The sequence below is a fragment of the Blennius ocellaris genome (genome assembly GCF_963422515.1).
Source record: "Blennius ocellaris genome assembly, chromosome: 1".
Taxonomy (NCBI): Eukaryota; Metazoa; Chordata; class Actinopteri; order Blenniiformes; family Blenniidae; genus Blennius; species Blennius ocellaris.
In genome coordinates this window covers 12,136,535-12,155,068 of record NC_137650.1, presented here as the reverse complement: position 1 = coordinate 12,155,068, position 18,534 = coordinate 12,136,535, and the positions used below count along the sequence as shown (strand labels likewise).

Here is an 18,534-nt window from a genome sequence, read left to right as displayed (position 1 = left end):
AAAACAACAATCTGGCAAAACTTTTTTTTATATATATATAACTTGATCAATCTTTGGCTGTATTTAGTATCATTATCTGGTCTTGTGGTTATGCAGAGGAGTGTTTAATGGACCAAACTGTGAAATATAACAGGGCCCGATAGCGACTTAGGACTCAAAGCTAAGTCGGTGATAAGCAGTTGGAGAACCATGACTTGTTTGCCGGGCCTGATACCACACAGTGAAGTACTGTATCATCAGTATGTATTTATTGGTTCTTGCAAAGGCTTGAGTAATGCATAACAACATAACAATGCAAGATTTTTAAATTTTCTTAAAAAATATGTTGGAATAAAGTGTTCTTTTAAAGTTTGAATAATTTTCTTTTTTCCGAGGAGTCGGCTGAGAACACTGGAGACTGTAGAAGGTTTTTCCAAATTCGAGCTTTGTGGATGAAGGACTTTGTCTTGCCATCAGGGTTGTCTTGCATTCAAAGCAATACTTGCTTTACAAAAATTAAAAGTTTGCCAGTTAAAAATCACCACGAGCTGTACCTGTTTGTTGGGTTTAACAGTGGAATAAAGGTTTCAATCCATTAAGAGTCGGTAGCTATAATTTTTATTAGAGCGGGAGAATAGGATGCAGTGATGAAGAACAGCTCCGACTGTTTATTGTAAACAGTAGTGATCCAAGAAGTTCGTCAGTGGGTGAGACTGTGTCCATGTTTACTGGATTTTGACATTTTCCTACAATGAGGCATATTGTTAGGAGGATAAACACTGTGAAGGTTTCAGGACCTAATCTGGCCCCGTTTGTATACTGTGAAAAAGCCACGGCCACAGGAGACGTGCCAGCATGTCAGCATGTTTACTTCTAATTGTTTACCTTCATAATGTGCTTCCATTAAGGCTTGGCAGAACAGCCAGATAATTTAGATCTCCACTTTTTTTTTTTTTTCCCCCTCTTCTCTTTCCCAGTTATCTTTGTGCATTGAATAACACACTCTCAATGACTCTTTGACACACGTGGATGCGTTTCCAACATTATTTGTACATCTGCAGTGAAATGCATGTTTTTTTTTTAATTTCTTTTCATAGTGGGCCATCAACATTGTCACTGAATCGTACACATCAAGCAGGTTCATGAGTGGTCGGCATGTGGAGCATGTGTTGTGGCCAGATCGTGCTGTGGCTAAAGTTTCACGATCCTCGTCTGACACTGTGAAGCAGCGGCCCCATTCTTTTTGCTGCCGTTTGTGTTACTCTCATTGTCCCGCGATACCAGAGCAACGTCGTGATATCCCGCCTTAATCGCCGCCCTCCACTCCACCTTGCAGCTGCAGGTATCGCGGAGCGGCTCGTTGGACCGCTCCTGGTGAATCTTTCCCACCCTGTTATTGTGTGGCCTCTGCGGAGCCTCCGGAGGGCCAAAACATTTGATTAGTCTTGTCTTTTCCAGGTCAGTCAACAGAGGGATGCCAGGAATTCCTTTTGTCTGTGGTTATCCTGTAGTGTCAGCTGATCTGACAGATGTGTGTTCTCAACGAGCTCTGTAAGGTTGACTGTTGGCTCTGTTTAGACTCGCCATAACAAAAATATTTTGCTGATGTCGCTCCATATCCTGCGACTGTTTTTCCGTTGCAGTGTATACAACAAATCATTGTTTTCTAAGCGATAATGGCTGTTGTGTCGGGAGTGATTGATAGAAAGGATGAAGCCGTGTGCGAGCCAGCAACAAGGTTATTTAAATGCCAGCCATATTTTAAGTCTCGCACGGTCCTTGAACTGGACTAGTGTGCCACACCGTATGGCATATGTGGTGCAAGGTCTTTAATCAGGTGCTAGTGCATTAGACACAACTTCCTGCATGCGTCATTTTCCCTGCCTGCCTGTCTGATCCTGCAGGACAGCGTGTGTGAGGATAAAGTGGGACATGAAAGGGCAGCAGTCAGAAAGCAAGTCATCTTTTTTTGACTACATCATCAATACTGTCGATGTGACGGTATGAAAATGTGGTCACAGTAAACATGATCTAAATCAGCACATTAAATGTATTTGTTGGGTTGTTGGAAAACTATGCTTCAATATAAAAAAAAAAAAAATTACTTACCGGTAATAAAATTTTAATTCTCTTCAAATCAGTAGAAATTCTTGATTATTTATTATTGTAGATATTATTATAGAAAATGTTCAATATTACACTGGTGTACCGAGATATACATTTTTTGATCGTGTATCATTTCCCAGAAGGTTTTTATAATATTTTTTCACATCATCATTACATTTTTTCTGATTAAGGCAACTGTACTAAGGTGAATCTCTCAAATGTCTTTTATACTTAAACAAAGAGTTGTTTAATTTGACCAAGCTTTCAATATGGTAGTATATAATAATGAATAACGTATATGTCATGTCTTTATATTTTTGTAAATACACTGCCCTGATTATTGGTTAGTTGCTGCTTTTAGTAAAATGTCTATTAAATGTTCAAATAGCTATTACACAAACACTGACCGTCTTTTACTTTTATGTTCTTCGGTTAGGCAATGGTGTTGACATCTATGATCATTTATTTACCATGCTTGGCTCTTTTTTTCCATTACATTTCATCATGTCCACTCATTTGTCATGGGACTTTCATGCAAGACCAATAGTGATTATTACTTTTCAAAGAAAATCAGCAAATATAGTTCAAACTGAATTACAAGCTGAAAATACAACAATGGTCTAGTTAAATGACAAAACTGGTTCAAAACCTCTTGGAGGTCTAAATATTTTATAAAATATTGAAATGCTTTGTAATCTCATCTTTGCTTTTCTTTGAAACAAAAATAATCCTCCCAAAGTGAATGAGCTACTCTGGCTATTGATTTCAGCTTTATTGGTTGAAGGTCTCAAAGTAAGCTCTCCTTCAGTGCGAGGGTACGTTTTAATTAAAACTCCTTCCCTCTGCCTTATCAAATTAATCGAGATACTCCCCGGTCCTGTATGTTCTGAAGAAAGTGCAGACGTTGCACATGGTTCTACACACCGTCATACACCACAGGTACATTTATGGGGGGGGCTTGCAGAAAATAGATTTCATCCTTGGTCTCTGAGACCGCAGCCCACTGCGGGGGCGACGCTACAAGATGACAAGACCGAGTTCACAGGTTTGTGTTGAGCCACACGTTCTTTTTCCATGTTCCGATGGCTTGAGATAGAAAGGGGAGCATGTTCAGCTTTTCGTCACCAACAAGAATGATTCTCTGTTGTAGTGTTTTGCTTTGGGGCAGACTGTAATTATCAACAGGAAGCTTCAGACCACACATCTCCAGTGGGACTCTTGGTCGAGAAGGGAGAGGAGGGAGGCTCGAAGGGTGGGAGGGAGATGAGGAAGTGAATGAAGCCCGGCATTAATGTGGATATCCCAGGCACTATGTAAACTGCAGCTTTTACCTCTGCCGTGCGTCACGTGGCTTGTGCTTAATAACCTGACTGTTTTGGACTTTTCTCTCCCGAGAGCTGACCTTGTCAAAGGTTTACCCGGCGTTTGCCCGTTCTTGAGCCGGAATCGGCTCCAGTACCCTCTGACTCTGGATGAAGTGATACAGGTGGATGGATGAAAAATAGCAAAACACTACTCCGTGACTTTACCAAACTAAAAGAATTTACGGGAGTCCTCTGTGTTTCTGATGCGAATGCCCACAACATAAATTCCCAAAAAACAATCTCTTTCCATTAAACAAGATTTTCAAATAGGACTCGTCAACTTACAATGGAAAACTCTCAGAAATCTGACAAACACATAATGTAAGTGTATGTGACCCCTTTGGAGTCTTTAATGACAATCTTCAACAACTATATCCAGTTTCAAGTGTTGAAGTATGAGGCTCACTCAACTTTTTCTTTTTTTTTTTTTTTTGGGGGGGGGGGGGGGGGGGGGGGTTGTTTTCTCACACAACTATTAAATGAATGGAATATGAGCTTATCCAGGACAAAAATAACACATTGGGCAGTGGTGGTTTTACTTAAAGACGTATCTCCAACTTCTCATCGGCCAAACCTCTGTAGCTCTGACTAGTAGTGGTTAGTTTATTAGTTGATGGTTAAACAACAACAACTTATACTGGTGCTGAATCGCAAGGGGGTGGACATCTAACCCCTGAGCCAGCGAGCTGTACACATCCCCAGAATGCAAAAAAACCCGCGACACAAATACAAAAGCATAGGACAAACAAATCCCAGAACAAGAATGCAGAAGCTGCGACACTTCTGGGCCGCCATCATCAGTTAGCTTAGCCAAACAAACGAGGTGCCTCCGACTGTCACACGCATTGAACAAGGTGAAATTGATGTCCCGCTGCGATATCCGGTGTCTGCCGGGAGCCTCCGCGGACGGAGAGGACAGCGTCGGTCAGCCGTCACAGAGCTCTGAATAGACTGAATGAATTGAAAGCGTTGTGCGAGTCGGCCCTGTAGACACCACACACAGACTTCTGACTGACTGGTTTTCTGAATGACCGCCTCACTGACTGAACCTGCAAACACTGACGAGGCTGTCTGTCGCGAACAGAGCGAGCTTTGTACGAGACGGAAAACACAGCAACATTGTTGTGTTTTCTGTACATCATCAACTTCTTGTTTCTGCCCGAGGAGGCCGTCGCCGGCGCTGTTTACTCCCCGGCTCTCGACCTGGCACACACCGGGAGGACACTGAGGGTGTGAGGTTTGGAGTCGGGGCAAGGATTATCCCACATTCACACAGTTAAACCTTTTGAAAAATGGGGAAAAACATCGCGAGTGTGGAAACTTTGGCTGTCTCAGTTTCTCATCTGACTTTGGTGGCCCTTTGAAGCGCCGGTTTTGTTTATTAAGACCTACTGAGCGCCGTATTTATGCGCCTTTAAATAATTATTGCAGCCAAGATAAACCGCAAATCTTTTCTTAAATATTTTTTTGCACGCCATGCTCGCATGACTGCATATATATTGTAAATATATCTTCTATCACATATCATTTTTCACATTATACTCGCAGTGATATAGAAAAACGGTGCCAAGTGAAATGCTGCCACTCTATCTTGGCATCCTAAAGCAAGATTCTATACAAGGACGTTCATGAAGACATGTAGTGCGAACACATTATACATTCATTTGCAAAGAACGTACATGAATATTTTTTAGCAGCATATGTCGCCCTTATTTTGACTGATCTTAATATCAGATTTGAGCCGCTTATCCTGAAGAATCTGGGAAATCTTCAGAGACCTGTGAGATCCGCATCTAGTAGTATGACTTTGCTGTTTTGTCCCTGTCCTGTTCTTGTGGTGATTTTGCTTTTATCTGAGGTTGTTTTCTGTGCCTCTGAATGTATTTTTCTCTGCTCTTGCGATAGTTGTGCGTCTGCATGGTCACTTTACATCTACAAATGATTGTGTGTTTTGGTAATATTCAATCTATTTTGATCATCCTGTTGGTTCTTTCTAATATCTTTGTTTTGAGATAGTTGGATGCTTTTTATTTTCATGCCCAAGTTGATGAGGTTTTGCTTTGCAATTCTTGGGGCCACCTGGTGGTTTTGTGCCCCTGGATATCCATATCAAGGTTTTATTTTTTATTTCATTATGGATTAAATTGTGATTTTTGTGCTGAGACTGTCAGTCCCGTTTGTGTGTCGTACGTAATTCGTAAACTGAATCTTCCAGGAGGTTGGAGGAAACCCCGCGGGGCTCATTTCTGGCAGCCTCTGCCCAACACTGCTGTTATTGACTTTCTAATCGCTTCAGGTTGTGTTTGTTTAGATAGCTCAAAAATCACTAATTTGAACTTGAACCTGTAAATGAGGCCACTGTGACTCTGAGTAAAATGTCAATACATCTAGGTATCTTCATTTTGAAAGAAAAACTCAAACAATGCAGTCAATATTTGTTTTGTTTTTTTCCCCCGCTGGACCAGATCTCACTCACTCACTCGCTCTCTCTCTCTCTCTCTCTCTCACACGCACACACACACACACACACACACACACACACACACACACACACACACACACACACACACACACACACACACACACACACACACACACACACACACACACACACACACACACACACACACACACACACACACACACACACACACACACACACACACACACACACACACACACACACACACACACACACACACACACACACACACACACGGCAACAGCTGCCAGACAAAGTGCTCGTCCTTCACTGGGAGCAGGTCAGGGTTTAGTGCCTTGCTCAAGAAGACTTGCACTGAGAGACATGGCAGATGGGGATTGTACCACCAACCTCTTGAATTCAAGAACAAGTTGTTCTACCAACTGGGCCAATAAAGTGTTGTTTTTACATGTTTTTTTTTTCCACTCCACGAGGGGTAATACGAGAGCAATACTTCTACTCAAAGGACATGCGTTCCTGTGGCGTTCTTCTTGCAGCTCAGATGATTAATCAGATAAGAAGCCGCTGACTGTGCCAATGGTTCGTGGTGACAGTAAGACGCACACCGAGTTCACGTTGGGACTGTTGAGCGAGCGTGTTGCGCCACAAACTTGGCTTTGGGGGGGTGAAAATATGGAATCTTAACCGGTGCTGCCAGAACAGATCTATATCTATGTTTGTGAATCAACGGGGCCGTCACCAGTCTAGACATCTGCCTTTTAACTGTTATTGTTGTTATTGCTGCTCAAGCCTCGGGTGTCATTGCAGCCACTCGGCGCCTGTGTGGGACATACTCAGCCCAGAGAATTCTCGCTGAAAACGGGAATTAACAAGGGGCTTTTAATTCTTCCTTGATCAGCTGATCAAGCGGGAGGGAAACGTCAGCACACCTGCTGCTTTGATCGCAAAGTTTAGTAGCAACCCTGAAGTTCTCTTTCGCTGCTCGTGTTTTATCTTTGTCATGGAGCTTGTCGGGGTGGGATCTCTTTAGAAGCATGAGCATGGGCTTTTTTGAACCGTTAAGTTGGCGACCGGTTTCTCAGCCTGACTTCCTGCTGAGCTGGTATTTCAGTTTCCCTGGAAGCCCCCGTATCGGCTTTTTGACCCACAACAGCGATCTTTATTCGGCTGCCAGACTGCTCTGTAATGACCCAATGGAAAAATAGGTGAACTGTTGCACTTCATGAATGGGCACCGGCTACTCCATAGCCCAAAATGGCAACTTCCTACTACAGTTCAATATCCCCAGTTGAAAGTGATGGATGAAAGAGAGAACACAGAAAATAGAAGCTGGAGCAGACTGAGGCAAACTTACTTAGAACAGTCAAAGTTAGCTGTGACACACTAAAATCAAGCTGGTCTAATTAAATAAGAACGTACTACCTGCTTGCCAGCTGTGCAGATGCTGTAATAACAATGGAAAGAACATGTCTCTGCAATCATCAGTTGGAAAAAACACATGCTTCATTGTAGTAGCAGTGCGGATTCAACCGACTCAACATATTGACTGAGGTGAAATGAGGCGAAAACCTTGGTTACACTGTTCATTAAGTTTGTATTAATTGAAGGACACCTTATAAATACAAATCTATTTTTAAATCAGTTTGACCCTTTTGATTTGAATTGACTGATATTTAAACACTTGAAAGTTGGAATGCACTCAAGTTCAAGCATCGATCAGGTGCTGTAACTCTGGATAGGAGCCCTGTTGCAGCAAAACGGGGCAAACACATTGGTGTTTATGCTAACATAAGAAATGCTACAAATGTGACACTTGTCTTAAATAATTAGTAGAAACATTGTCCTGTATTTAAGTATCTCAATTTACTATTTGGACTGAATCATAAAGAGGTGCATACATTACCACATATGGTTAGATATCGGACGTGGAAAAATTGATACCCTGGAATACCACACAATTATTTTAAAGAGTGTATAAAAGTTTATACATCTTCGATTTACCTCTTCAAATGTAGTATTGGGGTTTGGTGGCTGTATTATTTATTACATTTGAACCATTTCAGCACTTAAAGTTGTGGAAATATATGAAATATAATGATTAATCCTCATAACATCTGGCACGTGATGGTTAATATTATTTATTTAAAGATATGTTAGTTTAATAATACAACACCAATGTATAATGTAAACTACTTCAAGACGGCGAAACATGCGATGTGTCACAACATTTTCACTCGTCCATCAATCTTCTAGACCACTTTTATTTTTTTTTTGTGGAGTCATCAGTTCACCTCGTACACGTTTTTGGAGTGTTGGAGGAAAGCGGAATGTGGAACCGGTACGTCCTTGCTGACATGACAGGTTTGTTGGGACACGGGGGGGGGGGGGGGGGGGCGTCCATCCGCCACCCACCACCCCATCCATACGGACCACCTCGGCCTGCACAGCCACAAGCCTGCTTGAAAATGACTCTTCCTGTATTTCTGGCCCCCTGCACTGGTTTCTTCTTGTGTGCATTGGTTAGACATCGCCGAATCCTGGTTTCCGCAAGCCTCTGAAGGAGCCTACACCTTGATATTCCACGAGACTCCAGATGCGCCAGCAGCTTCAAATACCGGTTTGCGGCTTTGTAATGGCGTTTTAGCAGCTGCTCTCTTAATCCGATGTATTTGTCTGGCAGAAACCTTCCGCATTGTGCCTTTATCTCCACAAAACCGTGTGTGTGCTCGGAATCAGCCACTAATCTCTTAACAGTATGATTATCACGCTTAAGTTTTCATGAAATATCTATGGTTGCTATACCTTATCCAAGGCATTCAACCTTTTCATGCTTTTTGGCAGCATAGACCCTTTTTTCTTTCCCATATTGCTGTAAAATGGTGATGTGCTTAGTGATGTGGAATGCCCTTCTTTAGTAGTTTTTTCTTTAATTGGGCTCAGATGGCAAACTAACTATCACAGGTGTCTGAGATTGATTTCTGTCATTTAAATAACTGACACACAATACCATCCATAAGTTTAATTGGAAAAATAACAAGTTCAATCTTCATCACACTTGCTTTCAATTTGCATAATCACTTTGAATGCAGTGTATTCTTTTTTTTGATAGTGTATAAAATTGGGTTTATTTTTGGGATTTGAAATATGTATTACTTTTGGACAAGGACTCGTATATACATTTAAAGTTGTGGAAAAGTATCTAATATAATGACCGATTCCCATAAGCTCTCACGTAATGGTTACAATTATTTATTTAAAAATATGTTTATTTAATAGTAGTATTTATGGGGGCATGCATAATTTAAATTCCTTGAAGATGGTGAAACATGCGATGTGTCACAATATTTTCACTCTTCCATCAGTCTTCTGGGCCACTTTATTTTTCATGGAGTCATCAGTTCACTTCATACATGTTTTTGAAGTGTTGGGGTTACTGCGGAGTGCTATGAGGCGAGAGCATTGACCAGTACACCACTGTGTGGCCTCGTTTTCAACAGGCGACTATAATAATATAATATAAGTTCGGGGGTTAAATAAGGTCAAGAAATGGAAATGCCACATTGACCTATCAATCACATCACTATTGGCTCTCTAAAGCTTTGACATCGCGTTGAATAGAAAGGTTTTCTGTTCTTTATCTCCTGTTCTTTGTGTCATTTTAGTACTTTCCCATCAGTTACCACTGGAAATATGTACAGAACATGCAGAGTTGTTCTCTGTTTAACTGTCACAAGAGTTTAGGTTGAATTATGAGACACATTTTTATTACTTGCTCACTAAAATGTAAGTATTAAACCTGTCTGGACAATATTATGGATTTATCGTATAGGTGTTATAATTTGATGTATAAAACTGTTAGAAAAATGTATCCAATTGAAGTATAGGCAGTTAAAAAAAAACAAAAAAACAAAGCATTTGTATTTTGTCCATTCAGCATTTGGCACTGTTTATGTGGTTCTTTCTTGTTTTTATTTTACACTTGTGACTTCGGGGAACACCTGCACCTTCTCCTTACAGCTCATTTCCTGTCATTTTATTAACCGTCCAATTTCGGGAGATTATGAGAAATGCTGACATCCCTAAAACGAAGTCCAGTAGAGCAAGCTACGCCCAACAGTCAGATCAGATGCTCAGACACACAATCTGCTGCGTCGGGTAACTTTCCACAGTTTGGAATAAAGCAGCACACAGTCTAAACACTCCACCAATGACGATTTAGTGCTGACAACATGTACTGGCCTTTTTTTTGGGAAGTGGAAAGGACACTTGTTGTGTTCCAGCCAGCTTGAATGCAAGTTTTCGAGAGCTTTAGAATCGAGCATTGCGGATTCATTTAGGAGGTTTAATTGGCTATATAAAGCTCATGCACAGCTTATATGGCGACTATTTTACACTTATTGACTTGTCCATTAAAAAGGAAATTAGTGATTAATTTCTGTGTTGTCCCTCCAATCATCCACACTCACACTGACCAGGTATGAGTCATGTAGTTTCATATATTTTTTAAATGATATACATTCCTGTTCCCCACCGGCCTCGCTATTGGTTTGTGTTGTCTGGCTCCCCCAGCTGGCAGCACGCGCCAACTGTGTGTGCGTGCACGCATGTGTGGTTGTTAAGACTGTGTTTTCAGTTTCCTCCTCTAATCACAACCACCAGCAGCCCTTTATCTCCGTCACAAATCTCTTCCTTCACCATCACCCAACACCTTTTCCTCCTTCCTTATAATTCAGTCTCCCCTCCTTGAGTTCTTTCCCCTCCTCCTCCTCCTCCTCCTCCTCCTCCTCCTGCTCCTACTGCAGCTCTGCATCAACCTGTCTCTAAAAAAGTGTAGCAATGGAGGAAAATGTGTGTGTGTGGGGGGGGGGGGGCGATCAAAAGCAGGATCTATGATGTTGTTGTTTGTTGCTGTATGCACCCACTGACCCCGTCCTCCTCCAGCCAGCCGCTCTTCTGGTCAGTCGGAGAGTCGTATTTGGGAGAATGTGGATTGAGCTCCTCCTCCCCTCCTCCCCCTCCTGGGCCTCTGCAGGCCAGAGGCTGTACATTATCACACGGCAAAATTACACCTTTCCAGCGTCCATTGCCCCATCACAGAGGGTCAGATGGTGAGCAGGAGTCGGGGGGCCGGCGGGGGCCTCGGAGCAGAAAGAGAGAACATTTTGTGCCAGCGAAACGCAGCGCAAACAGCCTGCTGAATGGCTGGTGGGACCACAGTGCAAAGGTTTTGATTGGCCTCCGTGTCAGTCAAGAGGCGGGCTGGAAGGTCATCCCATGGTCACAGACTGAGAGGGGAAGGACAGCAGATCTCTACAACTTCATATGTCCACCCAAGAGGAAATGACAAATGGAGGAGAGAGAGAGAAAAAAAAAAAGACAACAAAAAAAAAACCACGGGGCAGATCAGAGGGCGACAGACGTCTGACAGCCCACAGGCAGGTGCTGCGCTTGAATTCTGCTATGCACTTGAAGTTACAGCCAGGAATTTCTCACACAGGTGTGCTGCATCAGTGTGTTTTTTTTTTTTTTTTTGGTTTAAAGGTTTGCATCGGTGTTGTATGTTAGGTCAGACAGGCTGCAGAATGTACACGCTCATCAGGTTATGGGTGAAAAATATCTTGAAAATGACAAAAACAATCAGTAGAGCTTTTGCAGGGTCACAGTTCAAAAGTCCCTTTTCTCCTCTGTTTCTCTAACAGCGTAGTAGATCGTATTTACCCACTCGCCCATATAGAATACCCATCTTTGAATAGATAATTAACATGTTCCTTCGCACATTGCGATGACAAACAGTAAAATATACCATTAGAAATTATAACTTTCTTAGCGTGCGTTTGAAGCCACGGTTACCATCTCTTTATGTTTTTAGCAGATAAAGCTAAATAGAGATTTTTTTTCATCGAATGCTCTTATGAGTTTAATTCAACAAATCTTCTATATCTTAATATCTTAGCAAAGCTCAAAGATGAGAGCAAACCTATTAAAAATAGGTCAATAGTGTAGCTCTTCTCTGTTTAATTCAAAAGAAAATGTTGTTGTTTGCAATTCAGTCTTTCTAAATAGACTGAGCTGGTAGCTTGTTATCTTGTTAGTTTCAGAAACAGCACATCGATGTCACTGGAATAACCTCATGGGCTGTTTCCCCAAATCACACACTGTAGCTTTCAAACATGTTTTTGATTTCTGTATTTGACTGTAACATCCCATGTAATGTCAGACATGAACGACATGGTCGATCGTCTTTGGATCCAGAACCTGAATGTTTTGTTGAATAAAGGTCTGTGTAAAAGGGGGTTGAGGAATTTGGTGTCGCAACATGAACCCGCTGGTTGCAAACAAACGTGAGGATTACTAATCCGTCAGTGTTATTTGTGGTTTCTGTGTTTCTGAAACGCAACTCCCCTTCTTTTAGGCTTCCCACTCTGAGGTGGAGCGATAAAAGTGTCCAGCAGATGTTTGGAAGCCTTCTGTCGGGTATGACTGACTTCAGATTGCAAATTGACATCTGCTCTGGCAGGCTTTTCCTTCACTGCACTCCCAGTCGTCGTCCAGCTGTTTCAGCATCATTTCAGGCACGATAATCGAGCGGCTCCTCGTGGATACATCCGGGGACCTTTTTTTATCAGCAGTGCTGTTTTGGCGTTTGGCTTGACAGAGCCGACAGAGGCAGCGCCTTGAAAGACACTTCATCTTTATCACTTGGCGCCTCATCACCAACACATCACTTCCTGTGCACTCAAGTTTGTTTGGTTTTTGTTGAAACATTAACCTACGTGAATGAAATCTGGTTTCCGTAACATCCGTGCCTCCAGCCTGTCAGATTATATCTCTGTCTCGTCTCGACAGTATTAAAAGTTGATGCTTTTGAGTCCCGATGAAGGAAACATGTGTTACAGTATTTATTCCCCCCCCCATCCATCTCGTCCGGCTGACACCGCGTGTTGTACGTGACGGCTTCCACCTCGGGGTGTGGCTGCTTCATCACACGTATGTCGATGCCCGTTATTTCACCGGAATCTCCTCGATCTGTTTCTCCCGTCACCACTTACAATATCCTCTCATTTAGAGGGACACCACAGCAACTGGAGGAGTTATTTGTAGCCGTGTGCATCGGAAAACCTGGACTGGAGACACTTGTTTTTCTTTTTTTTTCCCCTGCTACCGGATCCGGGATGCTCCACACTTGGGTCTCTCCGGCAGACAAAAAGCTCTTGTGGAGCGTGAATCTTTTACGGGGTTTTTGTTTGCTGTATTGAAATATATTTTTTAAGATTAAAAGGAACAAGAAAAGTCTGTTTGCTGGTTGGATTTAATGTGGTCTTATAAGTGCCTCTTAGTGTTTTTACAAGCTGCGATTTGGGCTGGTGTGCATGTGTGTTTGTGTTGTCATTGTTCAATAAATGCAAATCATTTGCTCACTCCTGAAGCCAACGGTATCGTGCCAGCAGGATATTCAGATCTGTGGAGCGACTGGATGCAATTATGTATTCTGCTTGTGTTTGCTGAAGAAGGGAAATGCCCCTTTAACAGTCTGGGAAAGTTGTGTTTATAATATGTGGAGTTTCAGTTACAGGAAGAAAAGACCTCTAGGCAGGTATTTGTTGGAGATTGATCATCTTCCAGATTCTCAGTGTTCTAGCTAGAGACTCTGGATGTCGTCAATTATTTCTTTAGTTTGCCACATTGTCACAAATTGAAGAGAAATGTTGACCGCGGTGAATGACTATGTTCTTTGAAGTAAAAAAAACCTTAAACCTGGTGAGCTCGCAGCTGCAATAGTGACTTTTTTTTCCCCAGACTTTGGCTTCAGGTGGAATCACAGAATGGAAGAATAGTTTCATCTGCTGCCACAGTGATCACAATGAACTGTTCAAAACTGATCTTTGCTTTTCATTGATATCCGATGGTATCTTGTTTTAGGAGTTTTTAACTTGACGATAACTAAACATTTGAATCCAGTTGACTTTTTCTTCTAGTAATTTTTGTTTGTAGTTTTACAAAATATCTGCATGGATTGTATTTTGTTTAATATCGTTGTAGTCAACTTTATAAGCACATATTGGGGTCTATACAAAAGTGATCTAATCATTTGACTTCATGTATTTAACTAGTATTTAAATAACAATTACTTTTCATATAATATCTCTCTCTCTGTGTCTCTGTTTTCTCACCAGAATGTCCGGAAAGGTGTGGACGGCGAGCATGCACTGCAGACGGCGACTGCTGCCACCCTCAGTGTCTGGGCAGCTGTTCAGTCCCCAGCAGCGACACGGCGTGCGCCGCGTGCGTGCACTACTACCACCAGGGGCACTGCGTGGCCGACTGTCCTCCGGGCACATACAAGTTCGAGGGGTGGCGCTGCATCAGCGCCGAGGTCTGCTCCAAAGTCCACCTGCCCGACCTGGACAGCTTCGTCATCCACGGCGGGGAGTGCATGACCGAATGCCCGTCCGGGTACACGCGCACCTCGCCCAACAGGTGAGCCGCTACAAGGAGGCCCGCTTCCACCGTGAAACATGTCATGTCAACCCTTTTAGGGAACAGAAATTTAAAAAAATAAAATAAAAGGTGAGGAGCCGCAGCACTTTGGGACGCCCGTTTGACACGTTTGGTTTTCTGTCCCCGTCCTTGTGGGTCTGTCTCCAGTATGTTCTGCACTGCCTGCGATGGCCTGTGTGATAAAGTGTGCGAGGAGAAGGTCATCGACTCCATGGACGCCGCTCAGTCTCTCAAAGGCTGCACTGTTATCAAAGGCAACCTGCACATCAACATCCGCAGAGGCCGTGAGTACTGCAGAGAGCCACAGCAACACTCCTCTTAATGCTCACTTCCCTGCACGAGGGAGGGCTGAGGAGCCTCTGCTGCTGGAGAGAATCATGAAGATCTGTTGGTACATACTGTTACAGCCACACTCCCAAGGAGTTGGTGCAGATTTTCTCCACATGCCAGCAGGGAATGCTCCGACTCCAGGATTTTTTATAACATTAAAGGAAAAATACATTCTTGAAATGATTAATTGTAACGACTCAGGTGAAAGCCGCAAGGATTAGTCAACGCTGGAATTTAGCTATACACAGAATGGTTTAGGGAACTAAAGTTTCCCAGGCAAAAAAGCAAGTAACCATTAAATAAGTTTCCTACTTCAGGAACGAGTGTTGCTACTTTTCTCACAGTGGATAAAAAAAGATATAGTCCGAGAAAATATTCAATCTGTGTGTGTGTGTGTTCGTGTGTGTGCAGACAACATGGTGGCAGAGCTGGAGAGTTTCACAGGTCTCATCCAGAAGGTGACGGGTCACGTGCGGATCACACACTCGCACACGTTGAGCTCCCTGGCCTTCCTCCGGAGTCTGAGATACATCGATGGAGAGAACCTCCAGGACGAGTGAGAGCTCTCGAATACACACACAATATCACCACCAGTGCAAACATTTCAAGCTAACATCCAGAATAATCGCAGTGTACTTGAGCTGTGTAGTTGCTGCATTGAATAGGTAACTTACTCTGCACTCCTCACCAAAAAGATGGCAAACAGCAGGGCTGAAGTCATAGAGCAGAGACGTAAAGTCATACAAGACTGACTGACGGCACAGTTGGAAGGGATGCAAATACAACACAGCGAGTCACAAAGACTCCAGAGTGGACAGCTCAAGTTACAGAAACATGGCTGAACGTGTAGAAAGAACACTAACCGTGAGTGTTTTAGAAAGACTGTGATTTAATAGCTAAAGTTATAGAAAACAAAGTGGTGGAAAGAGGGCCGACAGTGAATGTAAAGAGATGACGTTACTGCGTACGCCACAGAAGAAATACACGGCAAACGTTATAGAAGAACTTGCTGAAACTAAAGCGAAGCTGTTTGCTATACACAAATTTTACTTATTATTCCATGAAATTTGGGAAGCTCCATCAGTCAAGGAAAGCGAGCAATGACATGCGACAAAAAGTTGCTGATTTAGCAGATTTTTTAAACTTTTTGATTCCAGTGTTTAGTGTCATGAAGTCCAAGTTACTTTTACAGTCCAGCTCTCTTTCTCTCTACTTCTGCTCTCCACTTGTCTAAACAGTAATCGCCCCTGCTTGTTGCGACACTCTGGGGTGGATTATTGTGTCTGTTTATCCTTGGTGTGTTCGCTGTTCCCGGGGTTGTCATGGCGATATTGTGCAGTGACTGTGTTGTCACAAGGTAATGGTCATGATGTCTTGCAAGGGAGAGCGAGAGAAGGAAAGTGTTTTGACATGCTCCGCAGACTGGAAACTCGTTTTTTTTTTTGTACAGACGCAACGATCCGATCCCGACTCAATCAGCCGGATCGGAGACAAAAATAAAGCTCTGTTTACGTCTGTGTCCATCTACTACGACATGCTTCAGCAGTGTGCCGGTAGATTGCTCTCTTTCCCTCAAACCCGGGTACCTCTGGGACAAATCAGACTGCGGTGGGTTTTTCCAAGTCATGATGGTTAATTTGACAAAGGCTGTCAAAGGTAATAAGTATCGTGTTGCCTCAATAAAAGAGGGGACACCGTCTGTCATTCGTTAATATTTGGCCGCAATGAAAGAAGGGAAATCTCTTTGGTTATCTTGTTTTTCACCGAGAGAAGCAAACGGGATGCGTCTCCTCCTTTTGGGGACCTTGAACGCATCGCAGCCTCCTGCAGACCCTGAAAAGGTTGCGTGAGGGTCAGTGAAAGGCCTTCACTCGTCCCTCCTCCTTGGTGTGTTTGTGTTTTGAGTTCACAGGAATCCTTCTGTCCCAGGGCCAACATTACACTCATTCCTTGATGTCTGGGTGTTACTCAGTGACTCATAACAAAGTAAAAAAAAAAAAAAAAAAACTCCCCTCCAGCACAAAAAGAAAGACTAGTTAATCGGATTTGCCAGGTGATTTTCTTCCTCTGCTGTCTAACCGGCTCATTAAAAATCAGGCAGCCGATAAAAATCCACAGCTTCATTTTATTTGGTCAGTCACTTCTGGGTCTTTAGATTGTAAGTGCTGTATGTTTTCATTGCTTTTGGTGTGTGAGTGTTAACAGGATAACTCAAAAACGTGCCAAAATTGTGTCGGAATAAAAGGCCAACACTCAACGAAAGAACGGATTTAATTGTACGTGTGATCTGAATCATATCTTGGGTCAAGAGGAAAGCTCCAGCTTTTAATGTAACAGAAATACTACATTGATTTTTATTTAGATTTCTCAAGTTCTATTGGTTGCTCAAAGTGCAGAGGCAGAAGAAATTAGATTATGAAAAACCTGTTCTGCTAATACCGATAGTAAATCCTTAAAGTGTGGAGATCCATTGTATAATCTCAAAATACAAGTGTGCACATGTCCTATAGATGGGAAACGGCCACCTGTGAGAGGGAAATTGTCATTGTATGTGCGCTCTGAATGCTCGTGTTTGTCTTGACTAAGAATGACGATACAAGCTGAATCCCGATCAATGTCGCAACTAACGAATAGGCTGGCGTATCCATGGTCACTTTTGTGTATTACAACAACAGTAGTTGTAATGTGTTTGCATTTGAGATGGAACATCAGGGAAAAAAAAAGGTTTGAGTCTTAAAAGCGCATTATGTTTCAGTGCAGTTACTAAAGCCGGCTAATGTTTTTTTTTTTTTCATATTTGTACTGAAGTATAAAACCTGTATTTGAAGAAGTTGAGTTACTACTTTTACTTTACGATAGTTTTTTTTTTTTTTTTTTTAAACATCTTAAGTAAAGATTGAGTCATTTCTCAATTTGAGAACAAAAGGCAAAGTCTTCCTGTCGGAAAATTGGTTCAAATCCCATTACAAATGACTATACACACAATTTAGTACGACTCGAGACAATCATGCATTACAGAATGTGTCGTTATTGATCACGGTTCACCCGTCCTCTTTTCTTTCTGCCCTCCAGCATGTACGCCTTCTCAGCCTTCGACAACCAGCAGCTGCAGTACCTGTGGGACTGGAAGCAGCACAACCTCACCATCCGGACGGGAAAGCTGTTCTTCAGGGCCAACCCCAAGCTCTGCATGTCCGAGATACGCAACATGTGGGACAAGACGGGCATCCAGGGCCGCTTTGATGAGAGCGATTTCCGGAACAACGGCGACAGAGCCAGCTGTAAGGGTCAAATTCAGCCCTCCAGGGCCCGAAGCCACAAGAATTTAAATTGTTGCATTCAGTGGCTGCGCGGGAGCCGGTGTAGTTTAAGCCGCAGTTTGCAGACACCTCCCGTGAGCTGCGTGCTTGTTCTGCACCACATGTCAGCGTTTACCGCATCAGCCCCGTCAGACGGGACTCGGTTCCACACGGTTTCACACGCACACATGTTGGAGTGCTTTACAACGTGCCGGGTTGTGACTCGCTGCTGCCCCCACAGGTGAGAGCACCATCCTGAAGTTCAAGTCCAACAGCACCTCCAGCACCAGGATCAAGCTGACATGGCAACGCTACCGGCCTCCCGACTACAGAGACCTCATCAGCTTCATCGTCTACTATAAGGAGGCGTAAGTTTTCCTACCGACCGAAATAGTTTCAATTCAACAATTTGAGAGAACAGAAACGCACCGTGAAACTCCGAAGTCACTCTCTTAGTAAAGCCGGCTGGGCTTTCAGTTGTTAAATACATTTCAAAAGCACTGTTCTAAACAGA

General features: G+C 42.9%; 1 protein-coding gene across 1 annotated transcript in view; it reads left to right on the top strand.

Annotated features, from left to right (window-relative positions):
* igf1rb (insulin-like growth factor 1b receptor) overlaps window positions 1-18,534 on the top strand; it is a gene marked incomplete at its 5' end in the record, with an annotated part of 56,902 nt that overhangs the window by 23,285 nt on the left and 15,083 nt on the right. The window contains 5 exons of the mRNA XM_080498963.1: window positions 14,067-14,370; window positions 14,539-14,675; window positions 15,133-15,277; window positions 17,794-18,002; window positions 18,262-18,388. Of these exons, the coding sequence (XP_080355089.1) occupies window positions 14,067-14,370; window positions 14,539-14,675; window positions 15,133-15,277; window positions 17,794-18,002; window positions 18,262-18,388 (922 nt within the window). The remainder of the gene's footprint in view (window positions 1-14,066; window positions 14,371-14,538; window positions 14,676-15,132; window positions 15,278-17,793; window positions 18,003-18,261; window positions 18,389-18,534) is intronic.